The following is a 23407-nucleotide window of genomic DNA, read 5'->3' as shown; positions in this document are numbered from 1 at the left end:
TACAGGCCGATCAGCTTGCTCTCTGTAGTATACAAGCTATTTACAAAGTAATTGCTAACAGAGTATAGAAAACATTAGAATTCAATCAACCAAAGGAACAAGGAGGATTTCGAACAGGCTACTCAACAATTGACCACATTCATACTATCAATCAGGTAATAGAGAAATGCTCAGAGTATAACCAACCCCTATACATAGCCTTCATAGATTACGAGAAGGCGTTTGATTCAGTAGAAATATCAGCCGTCATGCAAACACTGCGGAATCAGGGCGTAGATGAAGTATATATAAACATTCTGGAAGAAATCTGCAGGTGATCAACTGCTACCATAGTGCTTCATAAAGAAAGCAACAGAATACCAATCAAGAAGGGTGTAAGGCAGGGGGACACAATTTCCCCAATGCTATTTACCGCGTGCTTACAGGAGGTTTTCAGAAGCCTAGAATGGGAACAGTTAGGGATAAGAGTCAATGGAGAATACCTTAGTAACCTGCGCTTCGCCGATGACATTGCATTGCTGATTAACTCGGGGGACGAATTGCAACTCATGATTACGGAGTTAGACAAGGAGAGCAGAAAGGTGGGTCTTAAAATTAATCTGCAGAAAACGAAAGTAATGTACAACAACCTCGGCAAGGAGCAGCGCTTCGAGATAGGTAATAGTGCACTTGAAGTTGTAAAAGGCTATGTCTATTTAGGGCAGGTAATAACCGCAGAGCCGAACCACGAGATTGAAGTAACTAGAAGAATAAGAATGGGGTGGAGCACATTCGGCAAGCACTCTCAAATTATGACAGGTAGTTTGCCACTATCCCTCAAGAGGAAGGTATATAACAGCTGTATCTTGCCGGTACTTAGCTACGGAGCAGAAACCTGGAGACTTACAAAGAGGGTTCACCTTAAATTGATGGCGACGCAGCGAGCAATGGAAAGAAAAATGGTAGGTGTAACCTTAAGAGACCAGAAGAGAGCAGAGTGGATTAGGGAACAAACGGGGGTTAAGGATATCATAGCTGAAATCAAAAAGAAGAAATGGACATGGGCAGGGCATGTAGTGCGTAGACAGGATAACCGCTGGTCATTAAGGGTAACCGACTGGATTCCCAGAGAAGGGAAGCGGGTTAGGGGGAGACAGAAGGTTAGGTGGGCAGATGAGATTAAGAAGTTAGCGGGTATAAATTGGCAGCAGCAAGCACAGGACCGGGTTAACTGGCGGAACATGGGAGAGGCCTTTGTCCTGCAGTGGACGTTGTCAGGCTGATGATGATGACACATAGCTTTTAAAAATAACGAGATGGCATTTGATTTGGTCGATATCTGAGCAGCCCTGCAGGCACCGCGGAATCAGGGCATCGACGAAGCATATATAAACATGCAGGAAGAAATATATAGTGAATTCACAGCCACCATGGCACTCCATACAAATTTGCAGAATCCAAATCAAGTAAGTTGTAACACCGGGAGATACCATCTCTCCAATGCGTGTTTGGAGGGGGTTTCAGCAGCCTGTACTGGGATGAGTCACACATAAAAGTTTTGTGAGTGTACTGTAACGTGACGTTCACTGATGGCATTACATTGATGAGTAATTGAACAGGGCACGAAAAGCGGAATAATTGGGCTGAGAATCATTTCGAATCAAACTAAGGTGATGGGTAACATTCTCGGAGGGTAACAGTACTTTCCGATAAGTGGCAAGCACCTGGAAGTTGAAGAAGTGTACACCGACTTAAGACACGTTGCAACCGAACAGCCGAACATTTTAAAAAAATGAAGTATTCAAAAAGTATATTTCTACAACACATTGGTCATCTTACATGCTAGCGCTTCCTTTCTTGAAAACTGGATGCTGGTCAATTTCGAGTCAGGAATGCTATGTCACACTGATAATGCGCACGCCCTTTGCCACGGCGAACTACCGGAGCCGCTGTAATAGCGCGAAAAGAGTACTCGAGGTAGATGACGATTATTGTTGTGTAGCAGAAACACCCTTAAAAGAGCCGATTTTTTCAGCCTTGAGATTGAAATAGCTGGATGAACAACGGTGGAGGAGAGCACATTCGGCAAGCATTCAAATTATGAACGCTTGTCTACCACTATACCTCAAGAGTGAGGCATATAGAAGCTGCATATCTCAAAGGTACTTACCTTCCTAGCTGAAACATGAAGGTGTACAAAGAGAGTATAACTTGAGTTGAGGAAGATGCAAAAGAGCGAGAGAAAGGAAAATCATAGGTGTAAACTAAAGGGCCAAGAAAATGGAAGAGTAGGTCATGCAAGAAGAAGGGGTGGGTTAATTATATCATAGTTGAAATCAACCCGAAATGAATAAGGGCCGGGCACAAAGCGCGTAGGCAGGATAATCGCTGATCATTAAAGGTAACTGACTGGATCCCAAGAGAAGCCATGCACGTGAAAAGAAGACCAAAAATAGGGTCGAAAGATAAGATTAAGAAAATTGCAAATATATTGTGGCAGTGAAGAACACAGGACTGGATTGATTGGCAAAACGTGAGAGAGGCCTTTGTTCTGCACTGGGTGTAGCCAGGCTGATGTCAAAAAGCATTTTCCTGTAAAAAAAAAGAACACCTCCATGCCGCTTCACGCTATCCGCGTTATTAAAACAAATTGTGAAAAAACACACCGACCGTAATAATTACTTCTATACGAGCTGTGTGACATGCGCTGTGCTTTTTCCTCCTTACAGGCGTGTGATGGCAAGCAATTCGACCTAAAATAAACTTCACAGTGGCCGCTCACGATATGGACTTCGACTGCAATGAACCATGCATGGAGCTTGGTTTCGATTCCTTCAGCAGCCGATTTAGCCGCGTTGCATTTACAAAGAAAGGGCCTGACTTTTTTTGGCCTAACAACAGGGCTGCAATGAACTTCAATAGTCAGTTGTTTGCGGTTAGTTTTTCATTTGGTTGACAGAAAAGTTTAAAGCCGCCTGCATAAACTGTGTACAAGTTGCATCACATATGTTGCAATATTTTGTTAAAGTTACGCAAGAAATAAATAGCACAGGATTTTTGTGCGGCTCAAGCTCTGTTTGACACGCTTATTTCACATTAATCGGCTTTTCGTAGGCTACGTTCACATTGCGCTTTGTAGCGCTTCCATTGAAAGGAAATAGTGTGTTAAGCAGTTGAAATGGCAAAGCTTGTCCACCGTACTTTCAGTAACTGAAATATTTCAGATGTTTAGCGCTGTAAATGCATTGCGCTTAGTTACCTTATCGTTCTCACTTTTTTGAGGCAGTTATTAGCGGATGAAATTTGTTTTTATGGATACGGTCACCTTCAATATGTGAATGACATATTGTCCATTGCTGGAGAAGAGTCGCGGAATAAGAGTAAATGCTGTCCGGGAAATTATCAGCCGCTACATGACCGAAATAAAGCCTGAAGAAAAGAAGGTGACTTGATCGGATGCGCGCATCAGCAGTAATCGACGTGCTTTTATCTTGACGCACCCTGGCACAAATATGTCTTCTTGGCACTTGGAGTATACTTACTCTTCAAATTGAGTAAAAGACCGTAACAATAAGGGCCCCAGTTTCTATTTTTTGAATCGATTGCATTGCGTCGCTTCTTATGTGGACGCCTAAGCCATACATCAAAAAAAGTAAAACCTCGTGCCTACTGCGAATACAGTTGGGAAGCACGCGTTTCGACGATTCATTTCGCGAGGCTGTGAAGTAATCACTACAGAGAGATAAATAGAGAGGAAAGGCAGGGAGGTTAACCAAGCTTGGCTCGGTTGGAATCACTACAGACTTGTTAATGTGGGCATCTGTGTAGCAGCCCACCTGGAGTATGTTGATGATGGTCATTACTAACATTTCATCAAACCATTTTTGATGCAATGAGTTATTATTATTTTTATTCAGAGGGAAATGTGGCGTTACCATCTATGCGAGTTTCTTACGGGTAACCATGTCTGTGAAGGGTATGACGGTACGTGTATCTGAGAGGCTTGTGTACGCTCCGTAGCCTCGATCACGCCTTTCTACGGACATGGAGCGAACCCTTCGCTCATTTGCAAACAGAATGATTGTGAGTTTGTAGGCCCTTAACAACTGTGCTAGCTTTCAAACATACTTTAAAATAGCCAATGTTACTCGCACAATCGTTGGTCAAGGCTTGCACCGGAAACCAATAGAGGCTAGCAATTCACAAGGTGATGCACATGAGGCCCCTTTACGTTATCGTGATTTGCGCTTGAAAGTGAAGCTCAAGTTCTCCAAGTCTGTGCCAATATATAGCACTAACAGTGAGAAAAAAAATTGCCGCCAATAATCTCTGCACAAATGGTTAACCAGCGAAAGTGCTTAGCAGTGGATTCATCTGTTACGCTGCACTGAAGCATTTTGCAATTATTGGTAACATGTTTGTGAGTCATAATGAGGTCACACATGTTTGGCTGGAGTTCACTATATAGTGTTTATTTGATATGTCGCACATTGTGTCTTGATGATCACGGTCACGGAGAGTGTAATGAGCGGTTGAATGTGTTTCGCAAGGCATTGATCACACTGGTTGTTATCGAACCACAGGTGGTCGCCGACATCGCAGCTGAAGCCAAAATGCGCTGGACATCCGCCGACAACGGGTTTTTGAATGTACCACCCACAATTGAATGGCACTGGTTAAGCATAGGAAGCGTTTAGCATCGCGAGATAACTCGTCGGCGTAGTTTGCAGGATCTGCCCACCACTGGCGCTTGCATTCCCATTCACCTTTTAAATTAGCTTGGGAGGCTGCCTGCCTGGCCTTTTTTTTGCCCACACTACACCATTGACCCAGTGAATGCAAGTTCAGTGAAGTTTCCACCGTAGGTGCTCTTCTACTGCATCCATAACTTACCCATGTGGAAGGTCTTAGTCGAAACTGGTATTTGAAAGCACGATGCCTCGGCAGCGACAGAATAGATGATGTCACTCGCGACGCAGGCAGTGTGGCTCGTACTTGGGCACTACGCTGAGAACGACGTAGCAGATTGTACAGCCATTGAAGACCGTTCGTGACAAGAATTCCGAACAGCCTTTCGTTCCTCCTAGCCGTAGACAGCTTTCACTGTCAAATTTGTCTTATGCGTTGTCATTAGCTAGACCATTTTATATGGTTATGTAGCCACGGGGCCATTACGGGCACATTGGCATCAGTGTGGACCAAAAGAGCGTAAAGCCGACGGAGAAACGCAAGAACAATCAACAATGCCCCTATATTTTATAGCGTGAAGTTCATGTTGTTGTGCCATGTGTTATTGAGTGCATTTTCAAGGAAGACCAAGATAGCGAGCCAGCGTTGTTTTGTAGGCTCAAGACTGCTGTTGTATGAACAATACACTTAAAGGACAAGCAATGCTACCTTCCCGTCTTAGCATAGGGCAGTGAAACAGTTCGCGTCATAGCACATCATGGGGAATCACTTACAAGGGACAATTTTGTAACCACATCTTTGAAATCGTCTTTTGAATAACGACTTGAAACATGGTGAGTATGTTTTCAAGGGTACAACGCGGTAGCCTGATTGGGACCAGTTTGCATTCTCTGATTAGCTTCCCAGACTTCTCTGTCTAGAACGCACCTCAATTGCGCCGCAAGAACATGACACTTTGTGGGCGTAGCATTGGCTGTTTTAAAATCCACAAGAATGAATACGAGTAGCAAATTTCCTTTGAAAGTAATCCTTCATAATGCAAATTAGTGAAGGATGCACTACGTGTAAGTTGAACAGTTATACGCTATTCTGCACACTTTGTTGATGCCGTTGCTGACGATGATGATAAAGCACACTTCATATCCTTAAAATAGAGCGGACTTTATTCTATTCACTTCTTTTGCAATTGACATCGGTCGATGCTTTGTGCACTTTACATTTGCAGGATACCAGACGTCTTAACGGGACTCTTCATGCTAAATCAAGCTTGCATCAGATTTTCATTTCTCATTTTCAAACTAAGAAACTCTACATGCTGTTGTTAGATACAACTTCGTCTGCACCAAGGAGAGATTTAGCATCAGCGAAGAAGCCATGTTATGTCACTGAGATTGACCAGCTTCGCTTTTTTTAGGCTTTACACAGTAGGTTAAATTCTCTTTATTATTATTATAGAAATATCAAAGTATTGTAAAAGCGATGGCATACTTTATTTTATGACATCGAAAAACAAATAATATATATATATATATATATATATATATATATGTATATATATATATATATATATATATATATATATATATATATATATATATATATATATATATATATATATATATATATATATATATATATATATATAGATGTATATATATATTGCCACGTTCCATTTCACAAGTTTTTGTTATCGTTCCGAAACACCACACGATTCTCGGCGCAAACCGCGCCTGCAGGTTTCGAGAAGGTTCCGGACTGTAGTAGATCATTTCGATAAGATCACGCCTACTGTGCGAACGGTACAGATTGTTCTAGAACATACGCCACTACCAGTGATAACGCTAGAACATTCGACGGCAAGGGTGTAAATGCCGACGCGCTTCGCCGCTTGTCAGTTGTTGATCGAAGGCCGACGCTGCGTTCACCGCTATCAGTCCGAGACTGAGACTGCTATCTGTGCAAGACTGCTGCTGTAATTAGACTTTCCCTTTACCGGGCACAGGTTCGCCCAAATAAACAGTTAAATCCCAACACGAAGTTTTCTGTCTTTGGCCACGTCACTACCCCGTGACATCTGGTGGAGGTGCTGCTTCGTTCATGTACCGGATGCCCCCGTCAAGCCGTGAACCCAGCCCCCGTCGCGGAGAAGACACCGACGCCAACCAAGAGCAGCGAACGAGCCGCCGACAGCAAGGTCTCCCACCGGAGTACGGCCTTCTACAAGACAAGGCGCGGAAGACCAAGACCATGACCTCGACTGCAGCGACAATGACAACCGGAGCGTCCCAGCCCGCGATCGTCATTCATCAACCCAGGGAACCACCAACGTTCCATGGCTCATCGTTTGAAGACCCGGAAACCTGGCTAAAAACATACGACCGTGTGGCCGCCCTCAACCACTGGGACAACGAAGAAAAGCTCCGTCGTGTGTACTTCTACCTAGAAGACACCGCAAGGACTTGGCTAGAGAATCGGGAGTCCACGCTCCGAACGTGGGATGTCTTCTGCGGCGCATTTCTGCAAACGTTCGCAAGCGTCGCTCGCAAAGAGAGGGCCGCTGCTCTACTCGAGACCCGGGTTCAGCTACCAAATGAAAAGGTTGGAATTTTCACAGAGGAGATGACCCGCCTATTCCGTCACGCTGACCCAGACATGCCTGAGGAAAAGAAAGTTCGTTTCCTCATGCGAGGGGTCAAACAGGAGCTCTTCGCGGGACTAATGAGGAATCCACCGAACACCGTCCAAGAATTTGTATCCGAGGCGACCACAATCGAAAAAAAGCTGTACATGCGCACCAGACAGTATAATCGTCGCCTGACACCAGAATGCGCTGCTGCTCAAGCCAGTGACTCCGACGACCTGCGTGAAACGATCCGAGCGATCGTGCGGGAAGAGCTGCGCAAACTGTTGCATTCGGCGCAGCCTCAAGGGGATTTGATCGCCGACATTGTGCGAGAAGAAGTCCGGCAATCGCTTCGAATTCCCGAAACACCGCCGCCCGAGCCAGAAACTATGAGCTACGCCGCTGCAGTGCGCCACAACGCTCCTCCCCGTCCACGCCAAAACGCCGCCCCGTCACACTTCCGTCGCCAGACGCCACCGCCGCCACCACCCCAACCGACGTCCTACCGTTCCCCAGCGGGCCAGCGCAGTGCACCGAGGAAAACGGACGTTTGGCGTGCACCTGACAACCGCCCGCTCTGCTACCACTGCGGCAAGGCCGGGCACACATACCGCCGTTGCCAGTACCGACAGATGGGACTGCGTGGCTTCGCCATCAATGCACCGCGTCCGCAGCCAGGAGATCGGCCACGTGACATCGCCGACTACCTGGCAGGAACTCAATGGACACCACGAAGTCCTTCCCGTTCGCCGTCGCCCAGCCGCCGCATGTCACCGCACCCCCGGCAGTACTCTGGCCCAACGCGGGGCCGGTCTCCTAGCCCGTATCCGGGAAACTAAGGGCAGCAACCGATGGAGGTGCGGTTGCTGTGCGACGAACTACCGAAGATCCTCCGACGACGACGCCGACGCGACGGAGCTTTTAGGGGCGAAGCTCCATAGGGCGTGGGCTGTGCGTCCCCTGTAGCCTGTATGTAGCCACCTCAAGTTTAGTTCTTGCAGTGTTCACTAGATGGCGGCACCGTCCCCTGTATGTAGCCACCTCTAGTTTAGTTCTTGCAGTATTCACTAGATGGCGGTACCGTCTCCTGTATGTAGTCACCTCTCGTTTAGTTCTTGTAGTGTTTACTAGATGGTGGTACTTGTAGCTGATGATGAAAAGATGCAAGATTTTATAAACTAGAAAGCGGTACTTGTAGTTGATGAAAGACGCGAGATCTTATAAAATAGGAATGATGTCACATATGGCGCGTGTCATTGGTTGAAGGCAATCGTTCGATTTAGTGCGGCGATGTACGCTAGGGGGAGCGATGTAATAAAATCGAGTGGGCAAAATGTACAGAGGATTCATGGTTTACCAGGTTTACCTCCGGAGCTTCGCCCACTCATCATCATTCACTTCGTGGATATGGCGGAATTTTTTTGAACACAACACCAACCAGGCAAAGCCCTGAAGGCAAAAGCTCACTTACCGAAGGTGGCCGGACGACGCAACATGGAAGCAGCGGAACAAGCCGACGCAGCCGTGACCCGACGCCACGCCCTAACTGTAATGCGAGATGGCGAACTAGAGACCTCGACGTTCTTATCGACGGCCACAGTGTGACTGCTCTCGTCGATACTGGAGCCGACTATTCTGTCATCAGTGGGTCGTTCGCAGCGAAGTTAAAGAAAATTAGGACAGCTTGGAAAGGCCCTGAAACCCGCACAGCTGGAGGTCATCTCGTAACGCCAGCAGGAATCTGCACAGCGAGAGTCACCATAAACGGCCGTATTTATCTTACAGACTTCGTAGTCCTACAGCGTTGCTCGAGAGATGTCACCCTTGGCATAGAATTCTTATGCCTCCATGGTGCTGTCATCAACCTAAAAACAAGGTCGATAACGTTATCCACAGAAGAAGCACTACCGCCGCGCACGCCGTCAGGACACCATGCCTTGAATGTGCTGGAAGAACAAGTCACCATTCCGCCTCACTCAAGCGTCATTATTTCAGTCGGCGCTCCTAAATCACCTGACTTGGAAGGCGTCGTTGAAGGCAGTCAGCATCTGTTGGTCACCCGAAATATTTGCGTCGCAAGAGGAATTGCAGAGCTGCGGGGAGGCAAAGCAACGGTTATGCTCACGAATTTCAGCAATGAGTACAAACATGTGAACAAAGGGACAACGGTCGCATACATCGAAGAAATTGTCGAAGCCACCAGTGCTTTCGCCCTCGCCGATTCTGCGGAACCTGCTCAGAGGAACCAAGCCCCTCTAATAGCTTTCGACGTCAATCCCAGACTTCCGAACGATAAGCAAGAACAGCTCAAGGCCCTGCTCCTGCAATACGAAGATTGCTTTTCGTCGTCATCGAAAATTCGGCAGACCCCAATCACGAAACATCGAATCATAACCGAAGAAAATGCCAGACCACTCCGTCAGAGTCCGTACAGGGTTTCGACGCAAAAACGTGAGGCAATGAAGAGACAAGTTGATGAAGTGCTGCGAGATGACATTATCCAGCCGTCCAAGAGTCCGTGGGCATCCCCCGTGGTGTTAGTGAAGAAAAAGGATGGGGCCCTACGTTTCTGCGTCGATTATCGCCGCCTGAACAAAATGACCAGAAAGGACGTGTATCTTCTCCCACGAATAGACGACGCACTTGATCGGCTCCATAACGCCAAATACTTCTCGTCAATGGACCTCAAGACTGGCTATTGGCAAATCGAAGTCGACGAAAGAGACTGAGAGAAGACGGCGTTTATAACACCGGACGGCCTCTTCGAGTTTAAGGTGATGCCCTTCGGCCTTTGCTCAGCGCCTGCAACTTTTCAACGCGTTATGGATACAGTGCTGGCAGGATTGAAGTGGCAAACTTGCCTTGTGTACTTGGACGACGTCGTCGTGTTTTCCTCGAGTTTCGACGAGCATCTTCGGCGCCTTGAAGCTGTACTTCAAGCCATCAAGACGTCCGGACTCACACTGAAGCCAGAAAAGTGCAGATTTGCGTATGAGGAGCTCTTGTTTCTGGTGCATGTTATCAGCAAGCCTGGAGTTCGTCCCGATCCACGGAAAACAGCCGCCATCGCCGACTTCCCGCCGCCCACTGACAAGAAGGCCGTGCGTCGATTTCTCGGCCTGTGCACCTATTATAGGCGGTTCGTGAAAAACTTCGGCCGCATCGCCGATCCTCTCACTAACCTTACCAAGGCCGACTCGGAGTTCAAGTGGGAAACGCCACAGGAACACGCTTTCCAGGAGCTTAAACATCGCCTCCAGACGCCTTCGTTACTTGCCTATTTCTACGAATTCGCCGAGACAGAAATACATACTGACGCAAGCAGCGTAGATCTTGGCGCCGTTCTTGTGCAGAGGGCTGACGGACTTGAAAGGGTTATTAGTTACGCCAGCCGATCGCTATCCAAAGCAGAAGCAAATTATTCCACAACAGAAAAGGAGTGCCTCGCCATCATCTGGGCTACGTCGAAATTTCGCCCTACCTCTACGGCAGGCCCTTCAAAGTTGTGAGCGACCACCACGCCTTGTGTTGGCTAGCCACCTTGAAGGACCCTTCAGGTCGCCTCGCACGATGGAGCCTGAGACTTCAAGAATATGACATTACTGTCATTTACAAGTCCGGCAAAAAACACTCCGTCGCTGACTGTCTCTCGCCTGCGCCTGTCGACCAACCGCTACCCGACGACTCGGATGACGACTACTTCTTGGGAACGATAACTACCGACGACTTCGCTGAACGACAGCGGGCGGACCCGGAACCTAAAGCCCTAATAGAATACCTCGAAGGCAGGACCGCCGAAGTCCAGAAGGTATTCAAGCGCGCACATGCGTCCTTCTTTCTACGAAACGGTCTTCTACCAAAGAAAAACTTTTCACCGCTTCGAGCTAAGTACCTCCTTGTGGTGCCTTCAGCTCTGCGACCAGAACTCCTGCAGGCCCTGCACGACGATCCGACGGCAGGGAACCTCGGTGTTTCCCGCACGCTCTCGAGGATACAAGAAAGGTACTACTGGCCACGTCTTACCACCGACGTCATTCGTTATGTGAGGACATGCCGGGACTGTCAGCGACGCAAGACACCGCCGACAAGGCCAGCGGGACTTCTGCAGCCAATTAATCCACCTTGCTGACCTTTCCAGCAGATTGGTATGGACCTACTGGGGCCGTTCCCGACGTCGGCTTTCGGAAACAAGTGGATCGTGGTAGCTACCGACTACCTCACCCGCTACACCGAGACAAAAGCCCTGACAAAAGGCAATGCATCCGAGGTAGCTAAGTTCTTCGTCGAAAATATCGTCCTACGTCATGGCGCCCCGGAGGTCCTTATCGCCGACAGAGGAACGGCATTCACTGCCGACTTAACTCAAGCGATCTTGGCATACAGCCAAACAAACCACCGCCGGACGACAGCGTACCACCCAAAGACCAACGGCCTCACCGAGCGGCTTAACAAGACGATCGCCGGCATGCTGTCAATGTACGTCGATGTCGAACACAAGACGTGGGACGCCATTCTTCCGTATGTGACCTTCGCATACAACACGGCGGTGCAGGAGACGATGCAGATATCTCCATACAAATTAATCTACGGAAGGAGCCCGGCAACGACGCTCGATGCCATGTTACCCAACGTCACCGACGAAGAAAACCTCGATGTGAGCGAGTACCTTCAACGCACCGAAGAAGCACGACAACTTGCGCGTCTCCGTATCAAGAATCAACAGACGAGCGACAGCCACCGTTACAACCTTCGACGACGCTTCGTGGAATACCAGCCCGGTGAACGTGTTTGGGTGTGGACGCCGATACGCCGACGTGGACTAAGTGAAAAGCTTCTGCGACGGTACTTCGGACCGTACAAGGTGGTTCGACGTCTCGGCCCACTTGATTACGAGGTTGTCCCCGACGGCATCACGAACTCTCAACGACGCCGATCGCGACCTGAAGTCGTCAATGTCGCGCGCCTCAAGCCGTTTCATGCACGTTAACAAACTGAAACAGTGTTTTTTGTAATATTGTTGTATTGTAATTTTCTCATTGTACTTTCTTGCATTATTATTGTACCTTTATCTTTAGTTAAAGCATCGGGACGATGCTTTTTTCAGAGGGGGGCAATGCCACGTTCCATTTCACAAGTTTTTGTTATCGTTCCGAAACACCACACGATTCTCGGCGCAAACTGCGCCTGCAGGTTTCGAGACCGCACTGTAGTAGATCATTTCGCTAAGATCACGCCCACTGTGCGAACGGTACAGATTGTTCTAGAACCTACGCCACCGCCAGCGATGACGCTAGAACATTCGACGGCAAGGGTACAAATGCCGACGCGCTTTGCCGCTTGTCAGTTGTTGGTCGAAGGCTGACGCTGCGTTCACCGCTATCAGTCCGAGACTGAGACTGCTATCTGTGCAAGACTGCTGCTGTAAGTAGACTTTCCCTTTACCGGGCACAGGTTCGCCCAAGTAAACAGTTAAATCCCAACACGAAGTTTCCTGTCTTTGGCCACGTCACGACCCCGTGACAATATATATATATATATATATATATATATATATATATATAGAGAGAGAGAGAGAGAGAGAAATGTGTTGTATTTATTCTTTGCTATATTCATCTCAGTCTCCCTTTTGTCACGTTTTTGTTGTACACCACGCACTGATGCCTGCGGCGTTCTCATCTTACGCCAAACATATGAACTGATTTGGCATTGCGGTGTTTCTCGTCACTTGAGCACTGCGTCACCGAAATTAACGTTGAGGTTTCATTCATGTAGTCCTGCATCATTTTCCTAGAAAAGTGTGAGGGTAATGCAACCAAAATTTGAGCGGAATTCGGAGATAGGGATCTCCGTTTTAAACTCCTGTAAGTAGCTGGACACCAGATAACATGTTATAGTTTGGCACAATGCATTCGGCACTCAAATACGGCCATATTTTTGCTTTAGAAAATATGATGATGATGTGGGGAGGTTGCTGGTACAATAGCCAGTTGATGGCCAAAGAAGGCCTGGCGATAAAACAAGAGATGCGGACATTGGTTATGGTTAGTGGACGTATAGCGACCTTCAATTTCCGTGTGCTATATTGGGTAAAACATATAAGTAGGAAAATAATGAGCGACTTGTACTTTGTGTAGTCAGAATGAATCACAACTCTTCATAGTAATAAAGCTATTTGGAGATATGTGGCATTAGCACCCGCTATTGCACAAATCAGCGGCCCCAGCGTCATAGACGTACGTTTTTTAGCACTGGTACACTCTGGGAACACTGGTACACGCTGGAATTCACTGGCACTTCGGTGCGCGCTCTGGAAACTAGATGAGTCACACTGGTAAAGGCACTTGTTAAACTACTATGACGCTGGCGCTCACTGAAAATCGCAGAAGACGCTGGAATTTTTACTGGAGTGCACTGGTGCATACTAGATCATCCAATGTTCCTGCGTGTACCACCCCGCCGTGATGTTTTTGTGGCTAAGGTACTCGGCTGATGACTCGCAGGTCGCGGGATCGAATTCCGGCTGCCGCAGCTGCATTTTCGTTTGAGGCTAAATGCTTTAAGCCCGAGCGCTCAGATTTGTGTGCACGTCAAAGAGCCCCATTTGCACTACGGCGTCCTTCATATTCATATGGCGGTTTTTGGCGGTTAAACCTCACCTATAAATCAATTCCTGCCAGTGCCACGTACACATTTACATAGCGCGTGCAGCGGATGTTTTGGTATCGTGGAATTTAAACCCTTGAAGTTATGATACAAATGATGCCACCCTAACAGGCCCCAGGCATGCTTCACAATTTGTCGATCGCCCGAGATAGAGAATAAGCAGAAAACTTTCATTATCAAACTCATGGTCATTTTTACTGTGTTTCTTTGGAATGAGGAGCAAAATATCGTAATAACACAAAGCAGCCAAAGCTGAATATTTTGCTTTCATGCTTATTGTTTCTATTGATCCTGCACGATCAATACCAGCGTTATTTTTTTTGTGGAGCATCGGTGCTGCAGCAACAAATATACTTTTTTGCGTTGCACCCACGTGCACCAATTTCGCATCACCGATGTATTGGTATTATTATAAGTGGTAATGTTTTTAAGCATCGAGGCATCACTCGTAACGTAAACAGGAAATTGTTACATCGCGGCAAAGTTGACATGAGCTCTCTCGATCACTTCACAAGCTTTCCCAGCAAAGGCTAAAAAACAGCTGTCGTTCGATATCGACACTACAGAAATGCCTGTCTGGCTATGCTTGTCTTGCTCACTTCAGGTACAGCCAGAGTAACGGTGAGAAGTTCCAAAGCCCAAGTGCACAAACTTCATTTAATCATCGCAACAAAGCGGCATCACGAGCGGTCTTCCCCAGGGTCTCGCCCCAGCGAGGTATAGGCCTAAATATCATGTCGGACGCGTCGGTGTACATTTTATCGGCGCTTCTTGCTTTGTTTAAACCTAATTCTAAAGTGTAAGAATTGTCGAAACAATAGTGTAGACATTCGTCAACCTAAATAGCTCTTTTTTGTGTGCGCTGCCCGCACAAGAAGCGATGAACATCAACGTGTCAAGCATTGAGGATAAGAGGCTGTCACCGAGAGCTGCCGGCCGCACAAGCCGGTACTTCTGTGACTCGTTAGTAATACGACGGAAGTTTCAGTTGACACTTTGGTAATTCTGTGAACTAGCATGCTGATAAACGTTTTTAGCAGATTGCATAAATACTTCCTGGAGTGTTTTAGTATTTGTAGGTATTGATATAACTGCAAATCTGTACGCTGACAGGCCCACTGTTCTGTCAGTGGAGGTCAGAACAGCAGTCGTTCAAAGTTACCACAGCCAAAATGCATGTATGGCAGTAGTTGTCCTTCTACTTACTTCACGTACAGCTGAGGTAACTGTTGGAAATGGCCCGAAGCTCAAATTCAGAGACTTCGACCATCGCCACTCAGCTGCATAAAAAGAAGCCTTTCCCAGCGCCCCATCCCAGCGAGCATTAGCGTATCGTGCCGCATATCGTGCATTATTGTTCATATCGTGAATTATCGTGCATATCGTGCATATCGTGCATTAGCATATCAAGCATATCGTGCCGGCCAAGCCGGTGAGCACGTTACCAGCCCTTTTTACTTTCAATATACGCAATTTCAAACTCTAATATTTAGTGGAAATATAGCTTGGACATTCGTCAACTTAAATCAATGATTTCTCGTAGTGTGCCCTGCATAAGCAAGGAGCGATGATCATCGAAGCATCGCACTTTAAGCAACGCAGGCTGTCGCTGAAAGCTGCCGGCTGTATTAGGTGGCGGTACTTCTCTGGCTCGTATGTGAGAACACGCAATTTTCAGTTTGTAGTTTAGGATGCCTAGTGAACTAACAATATGACATACTTTCTAAGCGCTTTGTATTCATGTTTTCTTGAGTAGCTTTCGAGTTATAGGTATCGATATAAAAGCAAATCTGCACACTGGCGCAACCGCTGCATATTGCCATATTATCGTTTGCACGATAACACTCCTCAACAATTAACCGTGTACATCAGTATTTATCAAACAAGCCACTATAGGACCTCTGTACTTGTGGAATAGTAGTAAGAGTGAGAAATAGCTATCAAAAAAAAAAATCCGCTGTAACAACCGGTGATCCGTGGATGCTCCTATAGCGCTTTTGATATTTTTGCAGTTAGGATGTTAATTCCTCAAAACAGTTTGTGCTTTCGCCAATATGCGCATGTCATTCGGTGTCCGGCAGCCAATCGTTTGTGTGGAATAAAGATGAAATTGTTTTTCTAAAAGGAATATCACGTCTAGGTTGACTGTGCGACTTGTAAACATGGAGCCGCATCACATGTTCGTTGTATGTATAGTAATTTTACTAGCACCTAGACACGATTTGGCATGGTGCAGTAGGCTGAGTTCACGGTAGGGAATCGTAAAGTGGCGAGTTCGAATCTTCGAGGCGAATGTTATTTTTAAACGACCAATGCGCTCTATATCGCTTTCTTTACTAAAATATTTATTTATGGTAAGAAGCCATCCCCGTTTTACCCCTGTAAAGCCGTTTTGCGCTGTGTACCTGGCACATCCCAGTAACATGCCGCTCCAGTATTCCAGTATTCAACGCGATACTGCGACAATAATGTGGCCTGGCACTAGACACTGGTACCCTTTGTCACTGGGTGTTGCCATAAGAAAGAATCTCGTCGACGTCCTTGAGACCGATGGGCATGAAGTAGGTGCTTCACAGTAGCAGCGACGCCTATTAAAAGGTCATGCTACGGATTTCGGGATATATCTCATGGAAACTGCGCACGTCTCATAATAATGCGATGACAATTCGTGTCTCAAAAGTGTGTCGCTAACGATGGACATACATTGATAAAGTTATATTTGCTGTCGGCATGGTAAATGAAAGCGTTGGTTTTAAGAGGGTCTAATTCATCACTTCGGAAAACAATCCGCTAATAAACACCAAAAACAAAAAATATATTTGACAGATGTGACATTTTCCCCCAGATTAATGGGGGAAATATAGACGCTGCGCAAAACAGGATGCTGCAACGTAAAAAAAGTATTGTTAATGTCTTGCTGTAGAAACACCTGAAGCTGACTCTGGTAGACTTCCCCCCTCCCCGCGGTCTTCGTATCCCCGATATTTAAGGTTCTTCCACTGAAATAAAACCTAGCTTCGGGCTTTATGGATTCAGCGTGGTTGCAACTTGATGAGCAGGCACCGGAAGACTTGCTTGAGCTCAAGAGGCCGCTTTTCTCGTTCGCCAAATAAAACTCGCCGTTGAGATGGCAACAACACTTGTGAAACCCTGAGGGCGATTATGAAATTCTTTCCATTTACTGACACGTGTCTTTGAAACGTCATTATGGGCTCCTGAGAACGTATGAACCAATATGGAAATACTGATGATAATGATTTTGTTCTAAGTGTAGCATCAATATATGAAACCTGTCACGGACGGCCATTTTTGGCGGCCCCGCGTCATGGCAATAACGGGCGCCGTACTTCCCCACTGACCGTGGGAACGGCGGGCGCATGAAAGGGAGCCGAGAAGTGCAGAATGGGGTGCTATTCTTGGAACGTCGCCGTCGACGATTAATCCTTTGGAACTGCGGCGGCGTCTGCAAGGTCGTTGAAGGCAGCGATGTACCCTGAACAAGGATTAGGCTACGGGACGCACCGGCTTAGAGCCAAACAGTCTGACCGTTTCCCACGGGGAAAAGCGTGGGAAACCCTCTGGCGGCCAAGCCGTATGACAACAACCCAACAGGTTGTCACTCTCGCTAGTTGAGGGCCCTCTCCCAATTAAAAAGGGGTGGGGCCAAAATATTTTGGGGCGGAGTTTCCATCAATTAAACGCGCATGATTGGACCCATGTAGAGGTCTCTTGTCCCCAAGGAAGAGAGCGAGGAGGCACGAGGGGGATTTAAGCGCAGGATTTTGTCCTGTTAGGTAGACTAGTCGCTGACCAACATGGTGTAGAAACAGATGAAGAAGTATCTCTTCTAGAAGTGTTTAGTGTAGCTCTATATCGGCTGGCCACCTAAACTTAGCCGTTCGTCTAGTAGTGACGCGATATTAACGTCTGCAACGTAGACATCGGGACTTCGCCTCGAGTTAGCTCAACCTGCTCGAAGTCACCTGCAAGGACTAGCCTCCCGGAGCCACCAGCGTTGCAACACCGCCGACATCGCAGTCGTGCCAGAACTCTCTTCGACTTCTCGCATCTGATCGTCGGGGACAAAACGCTGCCGGTCATCACACGTATGCCTTCACCTGTTTATATCTCCTCCGTCGTTCTATTGTTGTTAGTTTCTGTAGTTTGTAATAGTTCTCTCGCGTAAGCTGATTTATTGTTGTTATATGTTGTTTGTTGTATCAAGTGTTGATGTATTTTGTTAGTTGTATTGAAGTGTTGTATTAGATCCCGTGTGCTGCATTATCACTAGAGTAAAGTTGTTTTGTTTTCTCACGTCTCTGATCTCTTCACTGTCTCTGTTTGCGTACGGAACGAACCAACCTGCTGTCATTCCCGTCGCCGACTTCGCGCTGGCGACGCTAGAGTGGCAGCTTGTAACAGAACATAAGAAGAGAAGGAAGACTGCTGTTGCTGCTCGCGCTCGCTCTGCTTCACAACTGCTCACTAATACCTTTGACATTTCTTTCTTAAACGTCTCTCTGGCTCACCGCTAAAGGCCTGCTATCATGTGCTGGAGAGTGCTGGGTCCCTTTTCAATCCTGAAACTCCGCAACCAAGCTCTATCTTCGCCATCAGCGATGTCCACCGATGTTGCACAGCAGGCCGCTTTTACATACCCATCTGCCCGCTGTCCCAGCGACATAAGAAAGCGAGATCCAGTCTTTTTCAGTGGCAGAGATGAGCAAGACGTCGAAGAGTGGCTTTCTTTGTACGAGAGAGTAAGCGGCTCTGTAAAGTGAGACAACGACAAGCTTGGCCGCGTCCACTTCACCTCAGACGGGTAACAGAAGTCTGGTTCAGCAATCACGTAACTGGCTTTGACAAGTGGGGCTCTTTCAAAACCACCTTCATGGTCGTGATTGGTCGACTGACAGTGCACAAGCTTCGCGAAGCAGAGCGCTTGTGAGATTGCCCCTCGCTGTCTTGATAAAGTTTCACGTCATATATCGAAGACTTAGTAGGCCTCTGTCATTTGCTGACATGTTAGAAACCATCAAGGTCAAACATATTATGATGGGCATTCAGGACGATGCCTTCCTCATGCTGGTCGAGAAAGACCCGAAAACAGTTTCAGACGTTATTCAGCATTGCTAAAGCTTCGACAAAAAAACAACGCATTTCAACGTGAAGCCCTTCCTTCGTTACGGCCAGCACGTTTGCATTCACCATTGAGGCCATTTTTTCAGAAACAGCGCCACTGACGCAAAAGTACAACTATTCTTCCAAGAGGAACTGGTCCACCAGTTGTCTTTTGTGCCATTTCTCTCATGCAATACTCCTGGGCGCACCTCGTCGCTGGGCCAAGCAATCTAAGAGCAAGTCTTCGTGTTACTTCCACTATTGTACCATCCACCACGTGGATATGCTACCTTTACCTATGCTGGCGTCGAGAGAAGGCCAAACGTTGCCGACTCTGCTCACCACACAAATGCCTTCTACACAACGCGCACGATGGCAGGCCCGAATCCCCCTTTACTACTGTCCTTCAACGCTTCCCAACAACAGTTGGTGCACACCAGATAACGAACCAATATGTTACTGTTGTCTGTCTGGCCATGTTGAGCGGTTGTGTTGCCCGGACATCCGTCGTGCAGACACCATTGAAAAACATACTGTTACGCCTACGCAGAACCACCACAGACGCTGTCCCTTCGTGATACTTCGGTTACGCCTTCGTCGATCCGACACATCTTCAACACAATCTATCACCCGCCCCACGTAGACGTTCGCCTACACTGATGCTTCATCGTACACCACCTGCCTGAAAAGGAAATTGACCATCGCAGTGGCGGAGGTAAGAACTGCGCCGCTGTCAAACTCTACATGGCCTACTCTTCCTAGTAATCAAATAACTGTCCTTATTGAAAGTGATGCCGTTAGACAGTTGATACCACTGAGCGAAGCTGTGTCTGTACCATTGGTCGACAACCAGTTTAAAAGGAGATTCAAATATTTATTGTCATGATAGCGCAACTATGGTGGCCATATTTGGAATACCTTGCATACAAGTTATTTACAAAAAGAATGTCAGAAATTGCTGTAATCTTAGCGTTTGGAACTCGAATCTTAAACACATGCGTAACTGGAGCGCAGCCTTATAAGCACTCATTTGAAAGAAAATCCGCATGAAGATTTTTATTGCAGGGTAGTTAGTTACAATCAAGCTACAAATCTCTGCTGATTCAAGGCCGGTGTGTTGCGAGCTGTGTGTATTGAAGTTGAAGTTGAAGTTGAAATTTTATTTCACCACAACGATACACCGTGATTTACACAAACAAGAAACAATTGTGGCATGGAAAGTAGGAAAAAAGCTGCGCTATAGCAGCTTGACTAGCCCCACCTCCCATTTGTACAAGGCAACAGAAACAATGGCACACCAAACTCCATACGGTGCTCACGTATGATTGAAAGAAAAAAGAAAAGAAAATAATATTGTAGTGGTTGTTTATGAAGTATAGAATAGATGCACACTTGGGTGTTTACAAACAAACAATTATTGGGAAAAAAGGCAACCAAAATAAGACGCTATAACAGAAAGGGGTACACTTAAAATTTCATGCATTTACAAGTACTGGGTGCAATTTTTCTGGGTTTATAGCTCCTTATACAAACAGGTTTAATATATCACTACTTGAAAGGAGACGCAATTGCTGTTCTGTGAGCTTGAACTTATTTAGTATATGGGGAACAGAGTGCTTTAGCATTTGGAGTCCGTAATTTGTTCGCGGTCGGGGGATGTGCCAGTGTTCAGAACTCCGCATCGGACGCAACAAAATTTTCGGCTGTAAATGTGCTAAGCCTCTCGGTAATACCATCGGTAATGTTACAAGAGGCATCTCAACCAGGCAAAAACTCTTTTTACGCATGTTTATTTAAAACTCTGAGCCAGAGTTTTATGATGAAGCTTATCGTGGAAAACTTTGACAACCTTGAGTTTAGATATCTATGTCTCTATGTATCTACTTGTCTATTTATCTATTTGGCTGTCTGTCTATTTATCTGTCGATCTATCTATCTGCGTATGACTTCGCGACTTCGGGACCGCATTGTTAAGGAGACATAGCGAAATCCTGCACCTTAACATGAGTGCATGATCAGCAAAAATTGCTGCTCATAATACAGAAAATATGATTTCTTTGTCATGAACTTCATAATTTACAAGCCGTGGCCGTGGTGCTGCAACAGCCATTTCGTTAGTTGTACATATAACAAAATTGGTTTTACTACTGAGAATATGCTGCTCAATTTTAACCGAGTAGTTATGAGAAAACACACCTTGTCCTTGTACTTGATTCTTGTGGAAATAAGCACGACTGTTGAGAGCAATTCATGTGAGTGTGCCATTAGGTACATTGAGAACATAGCTGATGACCACAGTAACATTGTTCACCTGTTTCATTGAAACTGATGTGAGAGCAACGCAACCTAAGGCTTTCGGAGAGGCTAAATTGCAATATTGTCGTAGATCAGAAAGTCATTGTAGTTGTGGTGATAGCGCCCAGGCGCGTCAAGTGTCCGCGTTATCTGGCGCTGTCGCCCGCAATTGTAAAGTGTCGTTTGTACGTGACGTCATTGGTCACATGAGTGTCTGCTATATATGTATGCTGGTTGCATGAAATAAAGGTTGGACGTTATCTCGCGCCCATCGGAAGTGGCTCAGTCCCTTTCTCAGCTCCTGCGGCCGGCCCGGACGCGCATGCCATTTCGCTAGGGCGCAACACGACATGGTGTCAGAAGTGGGATTCTTCTGATATTCGAGGGGCGTTGCACCTTTCTTCGTCGAGCGGCGCCATGTCAGAAGACAAAGAAGTCAAGCCAGTTCACGGCATGTTCGCGGTTCCAGCTCCGCCAGCGTTTGACTTCGACCGAACGTCCGAATGGCCTTCCTGGATCCAACTATTCGACGACTACCGCTTTGCCTCTGGCTTAAATGAGCGAAGTGAAGAAGCGCAAGTCCGGACTCTACTCTACACAATGGGCAGGCAAGCGAGAGAGATCTTTTCGACCTTCACACTATCTGAACAACAGCAGAAGCAGTATGAAACCGTCAGAAAAAAGTTCGACGATCACTTCGTGGCCGCACGGAACCTCGTTTACGAGAGCGCATGTTTTCACCGACGCATACAACAACCAGGCGAGTCAGTCGACCAATTCATCACCGCGTTGCACACACTGGCGGACCGGTGCGACTACAAGGAAAAGGAACGCATGATCCGCGACCGGTTTGTAGTCGGCCTCAGTGATGCCAAGCTCTCGGAGTCTCTGCAAATGGATGCAAATCTTACACTCGCCAGCGCTTTGGCAAAAGCTCGCTTGAAGGAGACCGTCCAACGACAGCAGCAACAGCTGCGAGAAACCAGCGACGAACCTTCGGCAGCGCCAGCCAGCAACCTGGACGCGGTCAACAAACAACGGCAGCCCCGAAAGAATTCTTCAGGACAGCGTTCCGGCACCTCGTCAAGGACCAGTGCACCGGTCACACAAGGTCAACGCACCAGACCACAGTCCTACCGACCTCTCACATCCAGTTCGTGCCCCAACTGCGGTCAAGGAGAGCACCCGAGGACCTCCTGCCCGGCACGAGCTGCGAAATGCAACTACTGCGGTTGTTCCGGACATTTTGCAGTGGTGTGTCGGAAAAAGGCTGCAGGCGAGCGAAAGAAGGTACCGATTTCTTCTCTCCATATGGAAAAAGGGGCATATTTCGTAGGCGCGGTAAATGGGGAGCACTCCAATTCTCGGTATGCTCAAGTTATAATTAACGGCACTCCGGTGTTCGCTAAACTTGACTCGGGTGCAGAAGTGTCCGTTGTACCCTCAACATTTCTGGGATTGCCTACCAAATTAGACAAGTGCGACATAACCTTAACAGGCCCTGCGAATGAGCCACTGCATGTTCTCGGAAAATTTCTTGCCATTATACAGTGGAGACAACGCCTTGTCTGACAAACTGTGTACGTAGTCTCGCCTTTACGCTCGATACTTTTGGGTCTCCCAGCGCTCGAAGCCCTTGAGCTGATCAAGTTCGCTGACTCGGTCAGTAGCGCAACAGCCGTCGAAGCTTCCTACCCTCAGCTTTTCGGTAGTCTGGGAGCTATGAAAGGGGAATACAATATCAGACTGAAGCCGAACTCGGTACCCTTTGCTATTCCGGTTGCGCGTCGCATTGCCTTACCCCTGCGGGACGGAGTGAAGCAGGAGCTCGAGCGTATGGAGCGAGATGACGTAATCCGCAAACTAGACCAACCAACAGAATGGTGCGCAGGTATTGTACCAGTACTCAAACCTTCTGGAGACGTTCGTATTTGCGTTGACTTGACGCAACTAAATAAAAGTGTACTTCGCGAGCGCTATGTTATGCCAACGGTTGAAGATAGCCTTGGTCTGTTAAGTGGGGCATCGGTTTTTTCG

At 47.1% G+C, this 23407-nt stretch overlaps 1 protein-coding gene across 1 annotated transcript; it reads left to right on the top strand.

The window, feature by feature from the left end:
- The first annotated feature begins 21714 nt into the window (after positions 1–21714).
- On the top strand, positions 21715–22942 carry LOC142769178 (uncharacterized). The gene has a single exon (XM_075872163.1). It carries the CDS (start codon positions 21788–21790, stop codon positions 22940–22942), a length of 1155 nt encoding a protein of 384 aa, XP_075728278.1. The 5' UTR covers positions 21715–21787.
- The last annotated feature ends 465 nt before the right edge of the window (positions 22943–23407 follow it).

This window comes from Rhipicephalus microplus, chromosome 8 (assembly GCF_043290135.1).
Source record: "Rhipicephalus microplus isolate Deutch F79 chromosome 8, USDA_Rmic, whole genome shotgun sequence".
Taxonomy (NCBI): domain Eukaryota; kingdom Metazoa; phylum Arthropoda; class Arachnida; order Ixodida; family Ixodidae; genus Rhipicephalus; species Rhipicephalus microplus.
Note: the sequence above shows the minus strand (reverse complement) of the source record. Positions and strands in the feature narration are given on the sequence as shown.

Excerpts from the sequence above, each read along its gene's own strand:
- LOC142769178 (XM_075872163.1), top strand. The coding sequence starts at position 21,788 with ATGTCAGAAGACAAAGAAGTCAAGCCAGTTCACGGCATGTTCGCGGTT.